The following is a 25,364-nucleotide window of genomic DNA, read 5'->3' as shown; positions in this document are numbered from 1 at the left end:
CACACTTAAATTATGCTACTGATTTCAGCAGAAGATCTAGCCCTTTGAGTTAGTTTTCCAAATGCTGGCATCAGATCCTGGGAACGTTACAAGCTATTATTCTAACTAAAGCAAGTTCCCGATCTATTTTCCTTAAAATCTTTTGCTGAATCACAGTATTATACCTGTGGTTGGTTTTCTTGCTGCCTCTCTGTCATTACCTTTTGGCAGCAAATTAGTCCGAAAGTGGTTAATTGGGACTGTCTGTGCTGCTGTTTGCCCAGGATCCCCCACCTCCCAAAAGAGGTAGCGGCCACCTGTTTACCAGCTGGATCCTGAGCTTGGGAACAGCTAACTTGCTGGGCTTGGTTGGCATCTGCCATTTCCTCCTAGGCTGCACCCATCATTCCTAGCAGGGAGAGCATTCAGAACCAGAAAGCTGTCGTCTTGGGATAGCTTTCGAGGGGCTTGCCGTAGTCCTGGGCGCATAGAAGCTTTTGCTGCTTCTCAGTCAGTAAAAGATCCTTAATATTTCCACCTTTGCAGCCAGCTGGTAAATGCCTACCTGCAAAACAGGCGGGGGGTTTTGGACACCTCTCAAGCTTGAGTCAATGTCAATTGTTCACAGCCCTGTGGGCCTCTGGGTCTGAACCATGTGGTCCTTAATGTGTATTAATGACCTGCCTGCTGCTGCAGAACGATTGAAACCTGTGGTGTCTTTTTTGTTGTTGTTGTTTGCTATGCAAGAAATATTTTAAAAAGCTCTCACTGTTCTTAGAATACAAAAAGACGACTAACTACTGGAGATTATTCGCAGCTTCCAAAGCACTGTGGATTGTTGCTATACAATTGCTGCAGCACTTTGAGGTGATGCTGTTAAGAGCAAGGAATTTTGCAAAAATAAGCATTTACTGTAGACTTTCTACAGTATTAATCAAAACCTCTCTTAATAAAGTGTTCTACGTTTCCTTGACTGAAATCAACCCTCTCTTCCTTTCTTTGTTCATGTAGGTTTTTTTTTAAAAATTCTCTTTATCATTTCTTTGCTCTCTGGGTTCAGTTTAAGGCTGTTCTGTTTTACCATGCAGACCTGTCTCGACTTGCTTCCCTTAAGCTTCTGCATCCATGGACTTTACTAAAATTTATGGAGCTCAGTTGGGACTGGGAATTTTAAAAGGCCCATAATCTTCACTGACATCTATTTTATAGGTGGTTTGGTGTGTGTCGCTGTCCTTGATAACCATCAAAACTGAAAGACCCATCAAGACCTGTGCAACCATGTCCCTCCATGAAAGCAGTCTTCTGCTAGGAAGATCACAGAGGATTCTTTTCACGGTGCAATGCAGAACTTATTTCTTCGGCCTAATTTTCCTTGTGTCATTTCTTCATGCACAAACATAAATATGCAGCGCATCAACTCCTGGGTGAACGAAGAACTAAAACATCGATAAATAAATCAGGCTGCTTCTCCTGAAGGGAAAAAAAAGAAAGAGTGAATGAAACCTAATTTTCTATTTGAAGTACGTGGGATATGCTAGATACTTTGGGCTACGTTGCCTATCGAGTGCTTTGACAGTGTCTATGGCTGTAACTAATACACGGAACTCTTAAGGGATCTGTTTAAAAAAGATTAAAGGAAATAGCTCTTTACACAGTGGGTCGTGAGCTTCTAGAATTTGTTGCCACAGCAGTCTGTGGGAGTAGATAGTGTCAGTAGGTTAAAAAAGGTTTAGGCATCTTCACGGATATTAAGTCTGTAAATAGATGCTGAAGGGAGTAGCTGCCTATGTACCCTCTAATATCCCTCAGCCTGTGATTATGGATACCAGGGTAGGGTGAGGGAATTGGACTACAGGTACTGTCCTTTGTGGTAGGGTTGAAACACCAGAGTAAATGTGCACGGTGCTAGGGAATTGCATCAGGGAGTCTTGTCTAAGATCCCCTGTGTTTCAGCACTTGTGAATCTCCAAAGTGAAGCCCAGCCATCTATCACCTCTCTTCTGTCTCCTTGTCCACACTTCTACTGCTCGTAAGAATGCACAACCCTGCCTACTGATGCTGCCATCTTCCAGGGTCCCAGGTCAGACTCTGGCCTTTCTATCATGCCTTGTTGACTTCCTTTTAAGTCCTGATGCATCTTCATTTTATCTCCAGAAAGCTGTATAGAAAGTAATGCTCTCAATTCTCATCACCGTTTTGTCCCTTCTAACGCTGCCGTAGCTGAGGGACTATGTTGGGCAACATGTTGTGATTGACTAATACAAAGGATTGCACATGCAAAAGTCTGGTCTAAATGCAGAGCAGCAGATGAGGTTAAAACACTTTTGTTGTTTGACTTTATCCTTGTTTCTCTGTCTTCATTTCTGTGGCATTTTGCCTCCATTGAGACTTATTAGTATGCATCAGTTCCTGCGAGTTATTACCAAGGCTGTTTTTCATTTTGTTATATTACTATTTGATACTTTTGTATTGTGGCAGTGAGATTGAACAGGGTATTAGCACTCTCATGGTGTTTTTCTGGAATAGATCTTATCAGAGGATCCCAGTGAAGTCCCAACAGGTACAAGGAAATTTGGCTAACTTGGCTGTGTTGTCGCTTTACAAATAACTAGTGTGTTGTCATATAAAAATGAATATTAACTGGATAATATGTATTTAAAAGCATTTGTCCTTCCACTGCTGTGATGATACACATTGAAAAAGAGATTACATATATAATTCTTTTTATATATATATACATGCATGTATATAGTCTGCTTTGTATTCCTTCTTACCTTTCCCATGTACAGGTTGGGGTACTGGGTGATGAAGAAGAGTGGGTGAGTCTTTGTGAGGTGGAGAATGAACCTGACGCTCAGATGCTGGAGGTACCGAACCTTACTCCTTACACCCATTACAGGTAAGAACAGCAGGTAATTAGCTGCAGCATGAAAAAAATGAGTAAATAGCAGCATGGAACAGCTTTCCTAATCAGAAACAGCTGGCTGTGTGTTATAATCTGAGCAGAAGGGAAAAGGTTGGCTGTTTTCATAGTTTATACTTAAAATTCCTTGTCTGATATTGTTAATTGCAATTTACGTACAATACAGTTCTAACGTTAAAAAGGAAATCCAAGCGCACAGTGAAGTGCTTTTATGAGTAACTGGTACCCTGTGACTCCCCTCATCTAAAGGGTGCACCGGTGTAACACCAGTCAGTGACAAATCAATTGTAGTTAAACTGGTGTAAACTTGTAATTACATATTTACATCGGTTTAAACATCGTTTTATTGATTTAGCTTAATTTGGTAACATCAGTTAAATGAAACCTTTGTTTATAAGAATTTACCAAGTTGAGCTTAATAGATATATGCAATGCTTAAACTGATTGAAGTGAATCTACATTATGGGTACACCCCAGTTAAACGAGATTGATTTTTAAATCAATTCCATTCAAGTGATGCGTTGCTTTAGTATAGACAAGATTTGAGAATTTGAGGTACTCAATCCTAATGAAAAATACTTCCATGAAATAGCTTGCTAATGTAAAGGCTGGTTGCAAGGACATACAGTGGCAAGTGTTAAATCGGCTTACTAGAAACTTGTCTGTTTTGTCCTGGCTGAAGGGCCTTTTAGCTAGCCCAGGTGCTGTTGTGAGCTAGTAGTAGGTGTAACCAAGTAAAGCTCATATACCTTTAAAACTAATTCAGTGCTGGTACGCTAATTTTCTTCCCTTAGTCAGAAGTCTGGGAACATACTGAATTTCGCACAAACTCTCCGCCGAAGTGTTTTACACCCCATCCTCAAGAGCTAAACATTTTACTTAAAAGCTCTCTGAAAATTTCTGAACTTGAGCAGAGCTTTCTGGTGCAGAGGTTTAGGAAAACTATCTTCAGGTTGAGAAGATTTTGCTCTCAGATAGGGGGATCCTTAAAGCTGAAAAGGCAGAGGTGAACAGTAAAGTGCAGGTTGTACCAGAGTTCAATGTTCAGTGTCCGTGCAAAATAAGAAAGACTTGCACACCTAGCAGGTGCAGTTATGCTGCTTGGCACTGGCACCTGTCACGCTTCCAGTTCTCCTCTGATCTTTTTCATCATAATTTGTAGACTAAAGCAGCTCCTTGAATTTTGCCTAGTTTTTTTTCTTTCATGCATACACAGATATGAGCTTTTTTGTTGGTTTTGTTTCAGTGTAGAGCAATTTTATATAATTTTTTGAAACCTAGAAAGTTGTTGCCAAATGGATTTGTGGTCCTCTAGTCACCTTTAGTCATTGCCCACTGAAGAAATACATCACGAGAGCTAATTATCAGACCGCATCTTTAGCGGCCAGCTTCTTTTCTATATTTTGTGCCAATGTTTGAGAGTCAAATCAAGGACAGTGTTTGTTTAATGTCTCCTTTAATGCATTTCCTAGGGAAAACGGAGTGGATAAATAAACACTGCTCTGTTGACTAGCTCACCCTTTTTCCGAGCTCAGTCATTATGTCCAAACATTAAGTGTTTAGTATGAACAGGTCATGTATTTATGTGCAAGCGCTGGATACCTCTAATTGCTTGTGACGGGTGAGAGTATCTGAAATGTACAGCATGTCTTAATTATTTTGTGCTTCCTGAAAAAAAGATTTCTCTAAACCTTTTGTGACCCAATAGGGTCTTCTATTGTAGAAGAGATGGTTTCAAGCAGACAGGGTATTTTTTTAAAGACGCATATCCATATTAAATAACTTAATCTTTCTTGTGCAGGAAGGCTGAAAATGCAGCACGGGGATAAATCAGCTTCTTTCAACCAGTAATTGAGGGGAAATGTTATCACTAGTATATTTTTTTATATTGACAGGGAATGAGAATATCTGAAGTTTGATATTTTAATACCTTTCTGAATGTATTGTACAAGCATCGCAAGAGAAAAATCACTTACTGCTAGCAGAAGCTCATCAGACTTGGAATAATTAACATAAATTTCTCACACAAATACCTGAGTTTCTAATAGACCCTAAGCTAATCTCATTTTCATGTTTTTAATACCTGGGAGTATCTGAAAGCGGTTACCCTAAAGCATTCAGCAGTGAATACAAAGGGGACCTGCATGCAACTACCTTTGTGGAACATTTAGAAAGACCTAATTTGTATTTTTCTCTCTTTTCCCTGTTCTGGAAAGAGAGGTACCGCTCACTGAGCTGTTACAGCATGCGCCGCATCTTTCCTCCGCTCCAGGTTCCGGATGCGGCAGGTGAACGTGGTGGGCCCCAGCCCGCTCAGCCAGCCCTCCCGTGTCATCCAGACGCTGCAGGCTCCACCAGATGTTGCCCCCGGGAGCGTCACCGTGCGCACGGCCAGCGAGACCAGCCTGTGGCTGCGATGGGTGGTGAGCTGGCGAGGAGGAACGGGGGCGGAGGGCAGGCGGGTGCCGGTGCTTGGGATGCGGCTGCTTCCCAGGGATTCAGGCCAGCACTCAGGAATGCTTTTTCCTTGCATTTGGTGTAAGGAGTAACAGCAAAATTATTTCCTTTTTCAGAATGGTTGCAAATCTGAGACTTAGCTTAAGTGCCTTATTAATCACTTAAATTGCCTACTGCCACTACTTCTGCCACTTCATCAGGGGAATATATGCCTGTGTGTAAAACCTTGGCTTTTGAGACTCTGTAGTTCCACAGTCTGGGTCAACATGTGGGACAGGAATATAATATACTTGAGCCAAGTTGCAGTTTCCTAGGGCTCAGTTGTTTGCTTTGTACAAAACAGTCCCCGGAAAGTGCACACTGGCCACTGGCAATCATCCTGCAGGTACTGAACAGCTGTGGTTCAGAGGCAGCAAAGTTTGCACATTACACTCCTGTAGGAAGATTATATTTATGTGAAATGGTGTGGAGTTATGTGATAAAACATAGAAAGAAATTATTAATTGCGAAGATACAGTGATTGATGACATTGTTGTGCCCCTTTGACTGTCTGTTATCTGCAGAGTTGCCACATTGGGATTTACTTGGCAATAAACCTGCTCCAGAATGGTTTTTCTTCTCCCCTGTTAGGCAGAATTTTCCACTGGGGTTACTGTGGTGTGAAGTTGATGAAGCACAGGTTTCCTTTTGCCCAAATGTTAGCTTTTCCATGCATAAACTCATTATGGCTGGAAGTCAAAATCAGCCGAGAAACAAGAGGGTTTTTCTCCCGTCAGAAAGGAATAGTCCCAGTTTCTCAGTGGGACGCTGCACTGAACTCTGAACCTTGAAAGACCGAAACATCAAACTTGAAGGTGTCACCTCAGTATCCATAGAAAAGCCATTGCAGTTCATTTGATAGGACCCACGTAACTCACTCGTGACTTTACCGCGTGAATAACATGCCCGTGTTGTTAAACCTTTGGTACTATATCCAGACCTACATATCTTGCATCAAAATTAACTCAAGGTTATTTTAAGAGACTTTAAAACCTTTTTAAGATTGTGTTTCCTTGCTGTGCTACCTGGAAGCCTGGTTATCATGAGTCAAACTGTGCAGGGTTCAGGAGGAGCAACAGCCACAGCTAAAAGTGACCTGACATACCTTTTTCACGCTTAATAACATCAGTATTTGAAAGCATTTAATCTTTTTTTTTTCCAAGACCTGCAGGTGAATCTGTCCCCCCCCTGGGAGCTGGGAATTCCTTCCTTCCTTACAGAATAAGGGCCACGTTTCTAGCCCTGTTTGCCTGGGGGATACTGTCTTCTAAGCTGTGAAATGTTAATGTGTATCAAACTTTCCCAGTGATTCAGAACAGAATCTCAGCCATCCATGGCACCATATAGTTAGTTTTACGGGGAAAAACTCTAAACTTCATGAAGTAGGCTAATTATTTCATATTTTAATCTCTGAAATTGCTTGGGGAGTTAGAATACTAGAATAAATCTCTGCTGATAAATGAGTAGGCAAAGAGTCAGTAAAAAAAGTAAAAAGTGTACGATAAATGAATTTGTCATATGCTTCAGCAATTTATCATTCATTTCCATAATTAATCACAAAGCTCTGAAATATATTGTATTCATATCATCTCTGTTGATACACCCACAGCAAATGGCACAGTTCTGTGAGCATATCTATTTGATTCAAAATTAAGGTAAAAATTAAAGGAAAACTTCAAGCAACACAGAAATTTAGAGATCGTGAAACATAAATAAAACCAAAAATCAACCTCTCCATCTTTTTTGCCTTCCTATGGCTTTACATGAGTCCAGACAGCCTTGGTACATAGTCTGGAAAGCCCTGGCGGTTTGTTCTGTATAGGAACATGGTGCTTTTCTTTGTGTCATTTGCCAGCCCCTCCCCGACACGCAGTATAACGGCAATCCAGAGTCAGTGGGGTACAGGATCAAGTTCTGGCGTGTGGATCTGCAGTCTCCCACCTTGGTGAAGGTTATTAACGACCGATTGGAAAGAGAGTACACGATTGAAGATCTGGAGGAGTGGACGGAGTATGAACTGCAGATCCAGGCTTTCAATGCCATTGGGGCAGGACCATGGAGCGAAGTAGTGAGAGGGCGCACACGGGAGTCCGGTGAGTCAAAACACCATGTCTGCTGTGAAGGAGACATCTGAGAACTTCAGCATTTTCTGCCCTTTTGTTCAGTTTGGTTTTGTTTTTCATTTTTTTGCTTGTTAATGCATTAAATCTAAAATGAAAGAAAAAACCACAATCTCTGGGTGCACTGAAGGCAAAAAGATATGTAGACATTTGAGGGAGTTGTTTGTTTATTTTATTCCTACCCTGCTTTCATGCATAAACCTGCAGGTTATTTATTTAAAGCAAACAAAACAACCTCTCCCCATTCCTGCCCTCGTTTGGCAGCAGTACGGACAGCAGAAGCAGCTTGCGTACAGCCTCCTCTGGCCGAGCAGGTCTCTCATGCTTCCTCTCCCTCCCCAGTACCCCATTGCCATTGATTTTCTCACAGTTGTGGTTATCTGAAATTTAATTTCAAGCACCAAATATTGCTAAAAGGGCACAAGTTATTTTAGAAAGCTGATTACCCGTATAGGAAGAAAATAATTATCTGAGCTTTTGATGACACATTTTCAAAGCTGCCTTCTAAATTTGTGTGTGCAAGGCTCTGTAGACATAACCTGCATATAGACATAACCTGCATATAGACCTGGAGCACAAGTACTGTGCTGTCTAGCTGATTTGTCCTCACTAGCATAGAGACTTCAAATATCAGAAGCAAACTCTCAATCTCGGGCAACAGTAAATGACTGTGAGCACAGTAGCAACAGTAAAGACAGATCTTGAAAAGCTGCTTTCCAGCTGTGAAATTTCACAAAACATATTTCCAAACCTACCCCACATGCACCTGATAAATTAAAATTTATATTGCAAGTGAATAAGAAAATGGATGGCGTATATGGTTTAAAGTTTAATAATAAAAGCTCTGTGACCTGTATTTATGCAAGGTTCAACACTGATTTTTTTTTCTTTTTCCCCCTATTTTTCTCCATTAAAAATATTTTGGAATTTAATTCTATGCGTACCCTACACTTATAGACACACATATGCATGCCTGTGCACTCTGTACCACGCAGCGTTACTTGGTGTGAAGCGTGAACGTGCTGTACGTGGCAGGATTTGGTCTGCCGGTTCAGATAACTGTCTTTTGAACTAGCCAAGGAGAGGCTAAACAAAGCCATCCCCCTCCATTAAAGTGTTGCTTTTTGGGAAGTAGTAATTGGAAAGCTATTGCCAGAGGTATTTTAAACAAGGCATGCTTGTGCTGGAGTTAGAGATAGCATGACCCAGACAAAATAGTTTTGAAGTGTTCTGTATCATAATAAAAAGATACCGCATTCTCCACTTTCTCCCTTCTGCTGCTCTTCAAACACTTCTTTTGAAATGTAGTAAATACTAAGATTAAGTGATTTCATAAAACCTTAGGATTATAGTGCTCTTGCTCAGCGTCTAAAGATCAGAGGTTACGTGTGTATTTGGCTTTTTCTTTTGCAGTATTAAAAGAAGGTTGACTTGAAACTGATCGTAGGAGGCGCGCAGAATAACACAAAGCTGTGATCTAGGCCATAATGACTCATTTGTTATTTTTATGTGTTTGCTTTGATACTAACATCTGATTTCTTGAATAGAGCAAGTCAGGGCTCAGACTTTTGGCTGTATCTTCCTAGATTTAGAATATACAAGAAGTGCGGGTATAGCGGCAAGCTGTGTGAGAGAACTTCAGGGAATCTGCAATTAACCTGTATGCACAAACAGGGTTAAAATGCAAATAAAAGATATCCAAAGCCAGAGAGAGAGGTCAAAGCGTTTTTAGGTCTGTCTTCTGAACTATGGGAAAAATTCTATTTAACGCTTATGTTTTCAAAGTACTTTAAAAGCAGATGTCCTAAACATTTCTTTTTCCATTTTGTAGATACAGAGACTTAGGGAAGTTGGTTTTGCCTGGTGCTGCAGGTTGTAAACATCCCTCACAGCTGGCCAGAGGTGGCTTGGCCAGGATCACATGGGGGCTCATTGGCAGAACTCACGGTTCTGTGTTTTACACTGTCCAAGCAGCCTAAGAAGTCAGAGCCCAGGCACTAAATCAGCTCGTGGTATCTAATTGACAGTATGGCCACTGGAGTCCAAAATCTTCATTAAAAATAAAGCTGTACTTCAACACTTCTGTTTATTCTAGGATGTGTGATCATGTCACCAGTATCTGAGCACACATGCTAACAATAAAGGAGCATGCCTTTACAGGTTCTCTCCGGTTTCTGAAGCTCTTGAGTATAAAACATCTTGAAACTAAAGAAACTATGAGAGAATAAATAATGCTGCAGGGTTTGGTAACCCGGGCTTAGACAACAGTTGGGAAACCCTAAAATGAAAATCTGGGGTAAGGTTTCAAGCAGCTGAAGATGGAGGGGGATGAATTAGGATTTTTAAACAGGACAAGTTTTATTAATCCAAAAATGTTTTTGTAATGTTAGAAATTAAATAACTCATTACATTTTACAGTGTAAAATAACTGCAGAGTAACAAGCTCAGTTTCCACTCAATAAATTGAAAATGATAGTAGGTACAATATAGAGAAAGCAAGAAAATGTGAAGACCTCTGATGTATTAGAACAACCTTGACAAGGCTGCTTCCTTTTAAATATAAACCCTCTTATTTTCAAACAATTCATCTCAAATACAGCTAACTCAGTGCCTCAATATTTCTGGGCTCCTAATATTCAGCTACATGAATGTATATACTTGTCTTACAAAATCAGCTACTCTACAAGCATGGTCACATATCTATGGCAAGGATCAATCTCTTGATGTTTCAGAGGCTGACCTTCATGAAGCAGTTACTGTGGTGTGATAAATCATTGCTTGATAATTCAGATGTGGTCCAATGTCACTGCGGGGATTTGTCAGTTTATACAAGCTGAGAATTTGGCCTGCGGTATCCAATTTTATGGGCAAAATGGTTGTGTACTGCAGCTATGCTACTTTTGTTGTGAACCTTGCTCTAAATTTGCACTTCTTAATTGATGGCAGATGTACAATATGCCAGCTTAATTTTTAGTTTCAAAAAACAATGATGGATGTTCAGCTAAGATGAGCTGCAAAAGTGGACGACACCACTGCATCCCACTATCTAACTTTCTTAGAAAGCCAGAATACAGGCTAGCTTATTAAAAGCTGCTTTTGGCCCAGTTAGAGACATAAACCAGCATCATTTGCTGCATATCAAATAGGGCTATGCCAGATGTAGAAAGAGGATGCGTGATCTTAGATGCCAACACAGATAACCTTAAAAACCTGAGTTCTTATTGAAGTTCCAGTGCAAAGTGCCAGTAACTCTGTAATTTCCTACGTTTGATCTTCTAAAGTACATCATGCAGCTGGCAGTTTGCTGGATTAGCTCATCATTTAGTTTCGGTATTTCCGGTTCATTTCATTAAAGCTCTGAGATTTTTTTGGACACTGTTGCTTGGCTTCTGTACTGTTCTTGTGGGTTACTAATGAGAACTCGGCTTTGGAGCTTATAATAAAGTCTTCAGTGCAATGGTTGAGGAAACCAGCATTAGAAAAGGGAGCTTGCAGAGGAAAGGGGGATCTGTATGCCTCACTCAAGCCACTAATTAGTCTTAGCAAACTGTAATTTCTTTCAATCAGGATATTCTGAGAGAGGAGAGGGGTCGGAGAAATGAAGGTTAAGTTTCAATTCATTCGTAAAGGGTCAATCAAAGTCTATTACTTGATAAAAGGCTGGCAACAGTAAGATCCATAGTATCACTTGCAGGTCCTGAATTCATACATCCATATTAGAATAAAATTCTCAACACTAATATGAGAACTGGAGAATTAAAGCACGCTCAATTAACACAAGTATTTTTACCATTTAGGCACTGGGCTTAGATTCCTTTCCAGCGAGAGGGTACGTTGCTGCTCTGGCTGTCACTGGGAATTAAGAGGAGTCTGGGCTAATAAATCTTCAGATAGACCATTCTCTCCTTTGTTAGCTTTCGAGTCCCCCTGCCAGCAGCGTGATCGTACACACACCTCAAAGCAGGCATGCACGCAGGGCCAGCCCGGGCACAGCCTCCACCTTTTGTGAATTCGGGAAATCTCGTGGCTGCTGATCAAAGAGGAAAAGAAATATTTGTAAAATAAAGAAACTTTTTCTCTCTTGAAAGGCTTCAAACCAGATAAAATAAAAATAAATGTGGCTGGAAAGGGCTGCTTTCCTCTACGTATTCTGGTTTCCTGCGACCCACCTCCACCCTTTCTCTCTCCAGAAGTGATTCATGTGAGAGAAGCTCTTTGTGAAGATCTACAGATAAAGTTATGGCAGCTATCCAAAGACATTCATGGCTCCTGGCAATCTTTTTTCCTTTAACTTAATTATATCCTTGTGGGGGATAAATCTAGGAGAAGATTTAAAAAAAAAAAAAAAAAGGCACTTCAGGGTTGGAGGGGAAAAAAATTGGATTTTAGTCTGCTGCAGTGTTGTGTGATGGTGCTCTTTCTCATGTCCCGAATAATTGGTAACAGGGAAATTGTTTCAGAAATGACTATCTCTGCAGTTAACCTTGAGTGCACAAGGGTGGGGGGTGGGATTTTTTGTGGGTTTTTTTCCAATTTATATTAATTCTGGTGTCATACTCATTATCTCGTTCATGTTGCTAGGAGCTTCAGGAGCTCGCCTTCAAAACAGCAGATCTGTTCTTTCATTCGGACAGCCAGGAAAGCATTATTTTTGGCAGAGATTTGTGCTCCTTTTTGTAATATATTCAGGGACCTAATCAAGCCTTACTGTCCATAAATGCTTGTGTAACATAACTTGGTGAAATGTTCTCTTGAGGTCTGACAGGTGTATCATGCTTTAGAAAAGATTGTACCCTTCAGATGTTGGAAATGCCACAGGCAAAAAAAATGCAAAAGGGCAGCATAAAATGTGAACTCTTAAAAATAGCCTCAAATTCTGCTTGCGTAACACGGCGTGCTATTAAGCTTGCCTACAAAAGCCTGCAGTTGTGTGGTGGTTCTGCAGCGGTTAGAGTTTTAATGTCATGAGAAAATGCAAGTTTGCTCTTCTCTCGAGTCAGAGAAAATTACAGTGTTCCTGTGCCATCAGTTCTAATGATGTTTCTGGCTTCATAAGAGCCAATTTTGCAACATAAATGAAATAGGCATATCTTTCATTTACACCGTATCGGTCCCTGAAAATACACCTTGTGTTAATGTATCCGTCTCTAATTGATGTGTTGCAAATGTTGAGCACTATCACATAATCAAAAGGCTTAGAGGTTAAAGAACTTCTGACTGAACTGGGAGTGCAATCCAGCGGTTGAAATTATTGCTAACTCTAGACAAGATGCTATAATTTCCTTTCAGATAATATAGGAAGCCAGGGTGGCGTAAAACTTCTTGTTACAGATCAGACTGTAAGATAAACTCCCATTCATAAAGATTTCTGGCTTTTGGCATAGGGAAATAAAATGTATGGGAAAGAAATACTAAGAGATAGACTTCTGTAGAAGTCCAGCAATTTAAACTTGATTCTAATTATGGCAAATATATAGAACCTGAAATTAATTCATATCTGTCTATATTTACTGTCTATCTGAAGACACTGATTAATATTAAATGTTTAGCTCTTTACAAACTTTGTGATTTCTGAGATGAACTGGCAAGAAATTGCGAAGCAGGCTGAAATATAAAGATGATGTAGAATGAATACAAGAGAAAAAGGGATTGTTTAGAACCTATTCCAGTCCTTTTGGATTTGAATACTCTTCTATGGGATCCTGGAACAATCCCAAGCAGATAGGGAGATGGGGCAAAATTATGTAGCATGCCTTACCTATTTCTGCTCTTGGCTATGCCGTGTGATTCCAGTTCCCTCTGCTCCTCCTGAGAATGTCTCTGCTGAAGCCGTGAGTTCAACCCAGATCCTTCTGACATGGACCGCGGTCCCTGAGTCCGAGCAGAACGGTCTCGTCCTGGGTTACAAGGTATGCAACTGGAGTTTCATGCTTACTTATTTTTTTAGTGCATTACCTGGATGTGTTTTTGCATTTGTTATTTACTATTCACCTGCTGGATGTTTATATTATTCATAAATCAGCTGGAGAAGATATAGGAAGCGTGCTGGTTTTGAAAGGGGTGACTAGTGAATATCATCTCATTTTATATTTTGTGAAAAGGAGGAATCTAAAATGCGGCCCCCTCTCTTCAGTCCTCATGCAACAATCTTGTTCTTTCTATGTTTCATATACGTTTATTCTGCAGATACTTTTCAAAGCAAAAGATTTAGACTCTGAACCAAAGAGCCAAATAGTAAGAGGTAACCACACTCAGTCTTTCCTGCTGTCTGGCTTGCGGAAATACGTGCTCTATGAGATCCAGGTATTGGCATTCACCCGTATCGGAGATGGAGTCCCCAGCTTTCCTGCAGTTATAGAAAGAACCAAGGATGATGGTAAGTTTTAAAGGTTACCAAAATAAGTGTCTTATTTGACCCAACCTTTTAACACTGCTTTCTTCTCGTGATGCAAGTGTAGATGACAGCCCAAACTAAAGCTCTTTGAATTTCTTTTTTCTTTCCAACTTTGAACCTAAAGGACTTGGTCCCTACCTAGTATAACTCAGCACTATTCCATTGGTCACGGGCTGAGGATTTGGCGAAAACACAGAAAACCAGAGTCTCCCATTCTTCTTTCCCTGCAGCTGATGAAGAGGAAAGAAACTTCTAAAATTGTACTCTGAAGCTCAGTGTAGCCAATTTCTGTTGAAGACAATTTTTTAGAGCCCAATTATAAATTCCCGTTGAAGTTCAGTCATGCTCTAATAAAAAAAAAAGAGTGCTGCAATTGAAAGCAATAAACAAATCTGTGTCTGATTGGACTGAAGGAGAGAGATGGAATTTGCAACTTCAGTAATCCATTCTCAGTTTTTTCCCAAAAGAGTAAGACCCTGGAAGATGATCATACCAGCTGCCTTTTGCAACTGCCTCCAGTGCTTCCCCTGAGCTCAGGGACTCCCGAGTGCGGTTTGTGTTCAAGGGACCCAAGCGAGCCTCTCGCCCCGGTGCTCTCTGAACACGTCGGTGTGGTGGGAGCATTCCTGCTGTGATGGGGTTTTACAGAAATGTAGTTCAACTCTTAAAATATTTTTGGCTTTGCAGATGCTCAATTTACTTTTAGTTTCACTACCTTTTCAGTATTAAATGAAGGTTAGTATCAGTGTGAGAGGCTTCTGTTTATTACTCCCAATGAAGAGGAACACACAAAAAAAAGTCTCTTTTTTCATCAAAATCTTTTCAATAGCAATGGAATAAACATTGGTTTCTACAAGCAACTTCATTAAGGTAATTTGGTTGGGCTGAAAACTCATTCAGACTTCTGGCTTAACAAGGCATTTTCTACGGAGTGCGGGGAAGGAATAAGAGCATGCAGGGATAGGAACGAGGACAGGAACAGGGGACAGCAGCTCCCGGACATCTTTTTAGCCATTTTCTCAGCACGCTGCCTGTGTGGGGACTTCGCTTTTCTTTGAAAGGAAACAAAGAGAAATTACTGTTAGCAGAACTCTGCAGGGAGCGAAAAAGCACTCACTGAAATGTACATATTGGCCTATAATGAGAAATATTTAAAACTGCTTGTTTCAGATAACCCCATTATAGCAGTTCCCTCCTTAAGTCTATGTTGGCAAATGATACAAATTGTTCTTCCATCTCCATACCCCTGACATAAATAGTTGTCTCTTCTGGTCTCAACTTAATTAAAAGTATCATCAGGGGTAATGCAGGTGGAATTTGTGCTGATGGGGAAATTTTGCCAATGCTAATATATGAATTAACATCTCCTCACCTTGTGAACCTGGGATGGTCAGTGCAGCCACCAGCCGTCTGTATTAATGTGCATCTCACCTGCCTCAGATTCTCCTGCTCAGACCTAAGTGTTTAAAATGCACGTGTAAAATCAGAAGGCAGTTCAAAGCTGGTGCTGATGACACAGAGAGGAGGTATTATTCAATTCCAACAGGTATGAAGCAGATTAAGCTGACACATAACTCTCTGTAAAGGCAGCTTGGTGACTTGCTTCACAGTGTGTAATCAGTTACCTAGCGGTGATGCGGCCGGCTGGCAGGGACTCCCTGTCATGCTGCTGGGAGATAACTCTCACGGAGGTCAGAGCTCCTTTGTCAGAGCATCCTGCTAAACGCATTTCACAGGTGCGGTAAAACACTGTGGGGTGCACTGGTTCTGTGTTGTGTTTGGTGTCTGTGGGGTGCCGGAGGCATTTGGCCACGGACAGGATTCCTCAGAATAAATTTATATTTTGTACGTACGTAGGTGCTCCTAACCATCTACTTATTTTATTGGTGAGATACAGCTTGAGCTGCCTTCTATGTAAGGTGATCAGAGAACTTGTAATTCCTCTGACATGCAATGCTTGCTAGCACGATCTCTGTTTTTCTTTCCAGCCCCCGGGCCGCCTGTGAGGCTGGTGTTCCCTGAGGTGAGGCTGACATCCGTACGGATTGTTTGGCAGCCGCCGGAGGAGCCCAATGGAATTATTCTGGGTAAGAGGGAGCAGCAAACCCAGGGCTGGGAGGAGAGGGCTGGAGACCAGAGTGAGCTCCGGCTGTTGGGTTTTCCTTCCCCTTGCATGTCGGATTAGAAACCACACATAAGCAAATCTGTGGCTAATGAAAAGAAAATATGTCGGTGTCAGCTGAGAAACATGGTACCCTGTGGTGAGGAGGAAAAGCCTGCCCAGCTCCATGGTGTGTGTTTTCCTGAGTCGGAATGACATGTCATTCATGGCATTGTGTTTCAATCGTCTCTCTTCCCATCCGCATTTGGGTTTGTAACCTGTTTGGCTGGCTGTTGGGCAACCTGCCTGTTGAGCCGCAGCAGGAGAGAGCTGGATTTTCCCCTCCTTCCCCCCCGCATTTGCCTTTTCTGGGCATGCCCAACATTTCAGTTTCATGTATGCTTCTCTCTTTTATTGCTTCCTTTGGATAATACTGACTGTCAGGTCACAAGGAGTTAACTCACATTTAGCTTTAGGGAAATAGGGAAAGCAAGGGACAACAGAAATTCATGAAAAACCTTCTTATCTTCCTGCTCTCAGAACTCTTGGGTTGCCTTTGCAATGTGTACACCAGCAGTTACTTGTACTTAAAACATGAAGACTCTTACAATGTAGGAATCCATTCTTGCCTCTAAAATTGAAGTAGCTAATAGTTACCCAGCAATTTTGTGTTCTCTGCTGATGTTAAGCACATTTTACGGTGGTTCTAGCTGGTGAGTAAAGATTTGTCTCTCAATTGTGGAAAAAAAAGAGAAATGAAAGCTTTTGGGTTTTGTTTAGTTCTCAGTCTGCCAGGCTTTTCTGCTTCTAATTTCACTGCCATCATTCAGGCTTGCGTGTAGTCTTTTAGCAATCTTTCCCAAAGCCTTCATTGTTGGGTGGAGGGTGCCTACTTGAAATGCTAGTGTTGGTGGCACCCTTTTAAATAAAGGACCGGTCTTGCATTGCCTTGAAATCTTGAGTCAAGAACTTAAAGTGTTTGCTCAGGTGTGTGGTTTCCCAAAGTGCTCAGGGGGTGGTCCCGATGCCTGAAGATGCAGGGAAATCATCAAATGGGATCCGAAGGCAGATGCTGCAGGGATTTTCTGAGCACGAGAAAGAGTCTGTGTGAAGCTTGGCAGCGGTTAGCTGTCAGAGACAGATCCACACAGGGTTTCTCTGCAGCTCAGGGAAGCTTGGCTTCCAGGTTGTCTTGTGGGTTTGATTTGTTGCTTTTTTTAAGGAACTGTGTGTCCTAGAAGCTTGCTCTCAGTAGAGATTGGGATTTGAATCACAGGATGTGGTTAAGGAGGAAAAAAAAAATCATTTGATAGAAATGATGAGAAAGTACAAAAGAGCTTTTGCTCTCCCGACTGTGTTCCAATGTCTCACGTTGCTGCACTTTGTCAGCCTTATTTGCTGAAGTTGCAAGCTCGGTGCAGCAGGAACTCTCTTTTATTTTGTCTTTGCACAGTGCTTTGTGCAACGCATCCCCTTCTCAGTTGGTTCTTACTCATTGCCACTACGTTGATGATAAAATCATACGAATGCACGGTTGGAAAGAAAGGGGAAGGGTGTCCCTTAAAGAATGCTTGGAATGCTTAGCATGTAGACTGTTGTTTCCGATGTCTTGCACAGTCCATTCCCAGTAACACATCCCAGGATACTCGATACTGTCCTGACTTGGCTTTTTTGCAACACCGATGTTGTAACTAAGTAGGTCTATGACCCACTACTAATTCCTACCCTTTTTCCACAGTACGCTTCCAGGCCAGTCAGTCCCTCTTTCATATGTACATTAAGCTTTTTCTTTGTAAGTGTGATAATTTGCAGGTGCCTTTATTGAATTTCATCTTTCTGATTCCAGACCATCTCTCCTCATTACCAAGATCTCTTTAAATTACACTCTTGTCCTCTAAAGGGCTCACAGCCACTCACAATTTGGTTTTATTTTTGAAGTTTGCAAGTAGACTGGCAATTCCATCAGCCGGGTCGTTAATGAAAATATTGAACAGAACCAGACTTATGACTTATTCTCATGAGACCTTAATTAATATGTTCTCCCAGTTTGTTAGCAAACTACTGCTAACAACATTTTGACTTTTTTTTTAAAGTGTTCAAGTAAAAATGTGTCATATTTTTCTTAGATTCTGTTTCTCTTTCTTGCTTTTGACAGGGCTGTGTGCAACCATATTAAAGCCTTACTTAAAGTCAATGTGGATCATATCTACTCTTCTCACCTGGCCAATTACACTGTCAAAATGGAAAATAGATTATTTGATATTTATTATTTGCTCCAGACAAATACATATTGGCTGTTCCTTGGCACTTTATTATCCTCATGGATGCTTATACATTGACTCACGTTTTTTTTCCAGGACCTTTCTGGGTATTGAACTTTAGCTTGATTTGTCCATAATTCCTCTGTTTTTTCTTTCCCCTATTTTAAAAGATAGGGTACTCTGTTTGCCCTTCTGCAATATTCTGGCATGTCACCTGTCCTCCACAAGTTCTTGAAGATAATCACTGATTATTCGGAGATGGCTCCAGCTAGTTATATAAGCACTGCAGGGCAAATTTCGTCAGGCCTTTCTGAGTTGATTACATCTAGCTTAACTAAATATTCGTTAACCTGTTCTCTATTCTAGCCTACATCCCTACTTATATTGTTGTCAGTTTTAATTTGTGTTAAGTATCTAGTCAGCGTCAACTTTTGTGTGTGTGTGAAAATGAAGCAACGGAGGTATCAGCCGTCTGTTCTTTTCTCTCACCTGTCTTGTGCTCATCTTTTCTTCCCAGTAGTTGACCTGTCCTCCTTCTGTCTCTCGAATTTCTAATGTATTTATAAAATCTTTCTCGTTGCCTTTGATGCCCTTTAAGTTCTAACTCACTTTGCGCTTTAGCCGTTCTGATTTTGTCCCTACGTGCTTGTACTGTCTATTTATACACTCCCTTAGACATGTGTCCTGTTTCAACTTTTGTCCAATTCAGTTTTGATTTCCAGGTCATTAGTGAGCTCTGAATGCAAACATATTGGCCTCTTAACATCTTTTGTCTGCATTGGGATAGTTGTACCTTTTTTTTTGTCTCTTTTAAAACTGTCAGCTAACCTGAATTCTTTTTTCCCTTAGAATTCCTTCCCAGGGGGATGTTACCTGCCAATTCCCCCAGTCCACCTCTTTGAAGTCCATTGTCTTTATTCAACAGGTCTCACTCCTTTATTTTTTTGAGATTAGAAACATTAATGTTTGTGGAGGAAGTAGTTAGCTGCCGATGTCAGAGAGAAAAAGTAAAAATTACTCATGCTGGGTACTTTTGTGATCTTTCCTAAAAAGTGAGGAGTGCTTCAAAAATACATAACCAATGTGCAGCATTCTATGTAAAGGTTGCAAGTTTATTTTTTTTTTTCCTGTACACCTTTTAAATCTCGTTCTGTAATGAACTTTGAAAAACACCATTGTAACCACCACAGTCAAGTGCACTGAAGTAGAGTTGTTGAAAAAAATAAGTTAACATAATTTTGCGCTGTGCCCTTCTATTCAAGAGTGGGGTTGGAAAGAAAAAATACTTGCTCTGCAAGAGCAACTTATATTCAGAGCCTTTGAACTAATGTTCCTGCTCTGCTAGCTTTGTCCTCTGAGTATACAAGCACCTTTGCAGCTAACATTTTTGTAATCTATATCAAAACATGTTCTAGCATTTCAGAGAGAGATTAGTGGGATGAAATACTGGCAGGCACCAAGAGGGAAAACCACTTGTTTGTTTGTTTAAATATTTTACTGTGGAAGACTGCTAGATATTTCCATTGCTCCTTTTGGGAATGTTACGCTAACCATCTGAGGCTTCACTCTGTCTTCTTTTTCCACACGCAGTTCAGCTAGCACCCAACATAGTTCCTTCAAATACTATTAAAGAAAAATGATGTATTAATGTGCATATGTGCACTTCTAGCTATGAGCTTCCTCTGAAAACAAGCGCTCAACCTGCATCCTTCCAGGCCCTAGTTAGTATTCCTCAGTATCCTTGTATGTAGCGTTTACCTGAAGCTTATTGCAAAAGAGCGTAAGAACTCCACTGAGTGTTAGAACCCAAAATAGGATGTAATCCATGTTTGCAAATTCATATTTTGATCCTAGACTGCATTTGCACACCCGCTGGCCCTTAAACAGATAAGCAGTAAAATCAACAAACTGGATTGCTGCTCCACTAGGCAGACCGTAACCTCCCAATATCATTCGGCTTTCCCTAAGTTCTGTGACAAATTAATAAGCGTTTGTATCTCCTCTGCAGCGTGGCCTGCGTGAACGGGTGCTGTCAGTTCTGAAGGGCTTTGTATGGTGATGAGCTTGAAAGCTTTTTTATATTCATGGTGTGTTGTCATCTTCCTGCCTGCTTGCTTTGGGGAATCCACTGGTTGTGTTACAATGACCTAACATTTAACAGGCAGTTCAGACTGTTGCTGTTTATTGAGTTCAGAAAGCGTAGCTCATGAAACTGCTTGCAGTTGTGCAAAAAATACTTTAAAAGATACTAATGCAAAAATAAGCCTAGTTTCAATGAATAAATAAACTCCTGAAGAGCTGATCTTTCAGGGCTTTTTTAATGCTGTTTTGGTCTGGTGAAGCGCAGAACTCCCAATACCAGAAGAGATTTGGGATCTAATGCTATATGGGGAGGGAAGAAAAATTAAGAAAACAATATGAGTTCGTATTGACCATGCAGATACTTCATATTCTGCAAGATATTCCTTTCCCCAAAAAACCTTGCTCTGATCACCTTTTAAATACTTTACTTTCCTTCATAACCTTTGATTTTTATTTTTTTTTAACCTACGATATCTGTGACATCTTCTTGTCATAATCGAGTAAGGGAAGGAAGCTTCCTTATTCCTCCACTGCAGCAATTGCAGTTATTGCCTCCTATAGCCCTCGAGCATACATTAATTTCTCTTTGAACACTTTCCATTTACCTCTATTGATTTGCCTCGTTTGATTTCACTTAACATTTCCTGTCTTCTCCCATCCCTTGTTGCTGAAATTCATCAGCTTAATAATTTTATCTTTTTGATCTTGCATTAGCCCTAATTATTATCCGAGCTGTGGTTTAAATACTGCGTCCTCTGTGCCACTCAGGAAAAAAAAGAAAACCAGTGCTTTTTATGCCAGTGTGTATCCTGGCTGTCCCAAACTGTCCAATAGGAGAAGGTGATGTAGGAGATGAAAATTAAGATACTGGGTATCCCTCAGGTGGTTTGTAGGTAGCAATAAGAGCGAGCTGAGTTCAGGTGCCAGAAGTCGGATACGTACCTTTGAATCCGACCAAGGGAACTGTTGAGTTTCTGAGGAAATATGTGAAGGTGATGGCTCTGGTTGTGTAAACTCTGCCTCAGATATCCGGGAAAACAGATATTTACCCAGACTGTCAGCCAACACGGCAGATGTAGGAGAGGACGGTGAGAGCTGATACTGTTTTTCACAGGGAGGCATTGAAAGGGAGTTTGCAGAGCCTGTCAGAGACAGGCTGTGACAAGTGATTTCTTCTTTCTCGTGGCTAAATTAGTTTTTACGCCAGCCAAGGAACCACTCCTGTGTAAGTTGTTATAATGGCCTAGATATGTATGTGTTCCTTTGCCTAATCTGAGCATGTTTGTAATTGGCTTTCCAGCATGAGTACCACCATTTAGCAGTGAATAGTTCTCTTTCTATTCCCTCCTTACATTTTAACTACACTTTATATTTTACAAAGGTTTAGAAAAGAGAGGAAATTGCTTGACAAGGATGTGTCCCAAACATCATACTTATCTTTTAATAACTAGATAAATCAACTTTCTATTCTTTTAATATTCTCTGTTTCCCTCCAGGTCTTATTCTTTACATCTTATGTCCCTTTATCAAACTTCTTTAGCCATCTTAGTTGCTTCTTCCTTCATCTTTCCTGCTGCTGTAAAATTTCCCCCGTGCTTTTCTTTGACTATTTTTCCCCTTATTGAGATCCTGCACCGGGGGTTTTCACTCCCACGTTCTTCATATCTGTATAAACAAAAAAAGATCGTAGTGTATCCATTCCTTCTCCCCATTGCTAGCTGTCTTTATGTAGACCTTAAAAAAGATCAAAATACTATAGTACTAAAGATACAGAAATACTTTGGTAAAATATATTGGACCAGTAATGGGAGAGCTGGTGGCGTGGATAAAAGGAGGTAGTTTGCAGGTGGAAAAATGAAACGTTCAAAGTATAAGACCCTAAGACTTTGCTGGGATCTAAGCATGCTCAGGAGCTCTGAAAAATCAGGCCAGTTTTTATCTAGTAGTCTCATGCTATCCATCCAGCTGTGAAAATGTTGCTGTAGGAATATGCCTGAGACATCAACTGCTGCGTTGTGTGAGGGTGCCCCAGGCAGCATGAGGTGAGCCCAGTGGGGCGCTGGGAGCCTTTCACTGCTGATGCCCATTTTCAAATGTGGGTGCCCCAAGTGTGTTAAGGCACTTCAGTGGCTCAGCTCTGTACCCAAACCTCCTTGTAACTGCAGCCTGCGGGAGCTTGGGCTGAAGTCACAGGTGCCTGGAAAAGCCAAGTCACCCTTCAAGGTGTTGGTGCAGTCAAATTTGTTCCATGTGAGGCAGCTATGGCTGGTGCTCCACATCCCCTAGCAGCTGCCGAAGGAAAAAGGACAAGGAAATGCTGGTGCATTGTCAACAGCACTGTGAGAGTCAGCACACCAAAATTCATACCATCTGTATCCCAATTAAATTCCACTGTTTGCGACAGTGTGCACCACGCACAAGTATGGCATTCATTCAAGAAAGTGCAGGAACTCTGTTTGTGCCTTTTCTGTGAGTCGGCATGTGGCAGTTGTTGCATATTCACAGTGGGAAATAAATGTCGGCGATTTTGTCTAATAGCCACAGGTAAGATGATAACCTCAGTTTTCATGCACTGACCTTCACAAATGAAGCACGCCAGGTTTGGCTCCCCTTGTTCTTGTTACAGCCAGAATGTGGTGGGAGTTCAAACTCTAGCTGGGATATTAATTCAAAGAGAAAGAGATGGTCTCAGGTGCTACAGACCCCTTTGTGATTCGGAAGATGAGCAGAGGGTTGGCAGAATCATGTCATGACTGTTTTGTTTTCAGCTGGTTTGATTTGGGTTTGTTGGCTGCCCTCTGCCCTGTGTAACTCCATGAAGCGTTTAATCATACAACTGTATTCAGTTTGGGCAATAAAGCCCCACACCAGTTCTGGTATTAATTGATTTTGGAAGTCAGCAGCTGGACTGAAAGTTACTATCGAGCTCCAGAAGTGAGAGCCTGATTCAATTGCTGGGTTTACAGACTGGATTTGAGTATTTGGCAGATCTTCTTTGGGGGACAGTTGTTGCTAGCGGTGCATGAGAACTCTGGAAGCCCTCCTTTGCATAGTTGGATCATTAATAATACAGGCTAAACTGTGAAATCCTAATTGTCAGGCAGGTTGGAATGGGGGTTATCACTTGCAGGCATCAACAAAATTGATTATTAAGTGCCGCGTGGTTGAAGCAGGACCTCACAGCTTGCAGGCTTCTTCCTTGGGCTGTGGGCAAGGGCAGCAACGTTGAATGACAGAAGAAGGATGCTTTTATTGGCAGTTCTGGCACTCGCTGTACAGTTACAGGGGAGTGGGAGAGCTGAGAAAAAGACAAGTGCAAAAAGCAGGAGCAAACCTTTACTTGAGAGGTATGGAGGCTGCACGGTTTGGGTAATCCAGCTGCTCTGCAGCTGAAGAACCTTTAGTTTGAGCCAACATTGAAACTGTGAGAGGGCAGAACAGCATGTGAGTGTGTGTGCATACACATGCACGTGTGAGCGTGTGTGCTTGGGTGGAAAGCTGACACAGAGTGTGTTGTCTTGAACTGGCTCAACGAGGTGACATTAATTGCATGGACTCTGTTCCTTTGCCTTTCCAGAAAGGTATCGGTATGCTTAGGAAAGATTAAACTGGTTTTGTATCTTGTTGGCATAAAGGATGGAAAGTGAAATCAGTTCCATGGCAGATAATACTGAGTAGACCCTTGTGTGCGCCACTGTGTGCAATTTCCCTTGTAGGGTACAGCGCCTGACTGGGGGAGGGCTGCCATGCAGCAGAGTTTTATAACACTAAAGGAAGTAAATTACTTTGTTCTGGTCTCAGATAAACAAGTAATTATGATAAACTAATAGTTTTAGTGCTCTTTTGTCCCTACTAGAAAAAAATCCTAACCCTTTTTCTCTCTCTTGTTGACGCTGTGATTTCAGGGTATCAGATTGCCTACCGTCTGGCCAGCAGCAGCCCTAACAAGTTCACGACGGTGGAGGTTGGCTCAACAGTCCGGCAGTTTACTGCTACAGATCTCACCCCTGAGTCAGCATACATCTTTCGGACATCTGCCAAGACCAGGCAGGGCTGGGGGGAGCCTCTGGAAGCCACAGTGATCACAACAGAAAAAAGAGGTAATGCTTGCAGCCACAGGTTGAGGTACTTTCTGTTGCATGCCTTGGAGCCTGCGCTGCACTTAGGGGAATTTTAATAATGGGCTACAGCCTGTACACCTCCTCCTTCTGACCCCATCAACCTGCCCCAAACCATAGCAACATCATGATTTGAGAAACCTGGTGAGCAAGACAGACTTTTATGAGACACAGTTCTTCTAACCTGCCGGGCTGTTGGAGATTGATTTTTCCATCAGCTGCTATATTGGCCATATGCAGCCTCCTTCTGCAGTCAGATCTTTATTTCAGCTCTCTTGTTTTCTAGAAAGATTGCAATCTTAAGAAAGTAAGTGATGGATGAATTGTATTGATTAAGGAATGCAAAATGAGAGGCGGTGATGTTGCAGGATTTCTCCACGGCTTCTCCATTGTACCTCAGTCCTGACCTAACGTGTTAGTAATTACTCTGGCCTTTCACTGCTGTACACTCGAGCAGAGTGTTTGCATTTTGGATCACCCAGAATCTGCTCTGCATCATTGCTTGTTTCTAGTGCTTTGGCTCAAGTAACTGCTCAATTCTCCAGCCTTAGAACAGATCTCTAGAGCTGCCAGTTAGAAAAATTATATTTTCTACTTGAGCATGAAGATTTTTTTTTTTTAATTTGGAGCTAAAAGATAATATATTGGTGGAGAACAGGAGTGTGGGTTTTCCTCTGGTCTTGTACTATATGCCATGTTCCATTGCGAAGCATGTATCTGGTCTCTTGAGCTGGCAAAGTCAAAACTAGCCAGGGTAACTTTACCATCATCACTCCCTTGCGTATCGCTGGATTCTGTGCCATGTGCCGCTCTGACCCATTGTGCTGTCTGGATATTGATCTTTAAGAAAACTTCTCCCTCAAAAATTACAACCATGCAACTTCTGTGAC

General features: G+C 41.4%; 1 protein-coding gene across 4 annotated transcripts in view; it reads left to right on the top strand.

Annotated features, from left to right (window-relative positions):
• SDK1 (sidekick cell adhesion molecule 1) overlaps positions 1 to 25,364 on the top strand; it is a 431,815-nt gene that overhangs the window by 333,983 nt on the left and 72,468 nt on the right. For all 4 annotated transcript variants that reach the window (XM_076350553.1, XM_076350555.1, XM_076350556.1 and 1 more), the window contains 7 exons: positions 2,769 to 2,878; positions 5,175 to 5,325; positions 7,254 to 7,491; positions 13,312 to 13,427; positions 13,705 to 13,894; positions 15,901 to 15,999; positions 24,262 to 24,456. In XM_076350553.1, coding sequence (XP_076206668.1) covers positions 2,769 to 2,878; positions 5,175 to 5,325; positions 7,254 to 7,491; positions 13,312 to 13,427; positions 13,705 to 13,894; positions 15,901 to 15,999; positions 24,262 to 24,456 — 1,099 coding nt within the window. The remainder of the gene's footprint in view (positions 1 to 2,768; positions 2,879 to 5,174; positions 5,326 to 7,253; positions 7,492 to 13,311; positions 13,428 to 13,704; positions 13,895 to 15,900; positions 16,000 to 24,261; positions 24,457 to 25,364) is intronic.

This window comes from Aptenodytes patagonicus, chromosome 13 (genome assembly GCF_965638725.1).
Source record: "Aptenodytes patagonicus chromosome 13, bAptPat1.pri.cur, whole genome shotgun sequence".
NCBI classification, from domain to species: Eukaryota; Metazoa; Chordata; class Aves; order Sphenisciformes; family Spheniscidae; genus Aptenodytes; species Aptenodytes patagonicus.
This window is presented reverse-complemented; position numbering and strand designations above follow the sequence as displayed.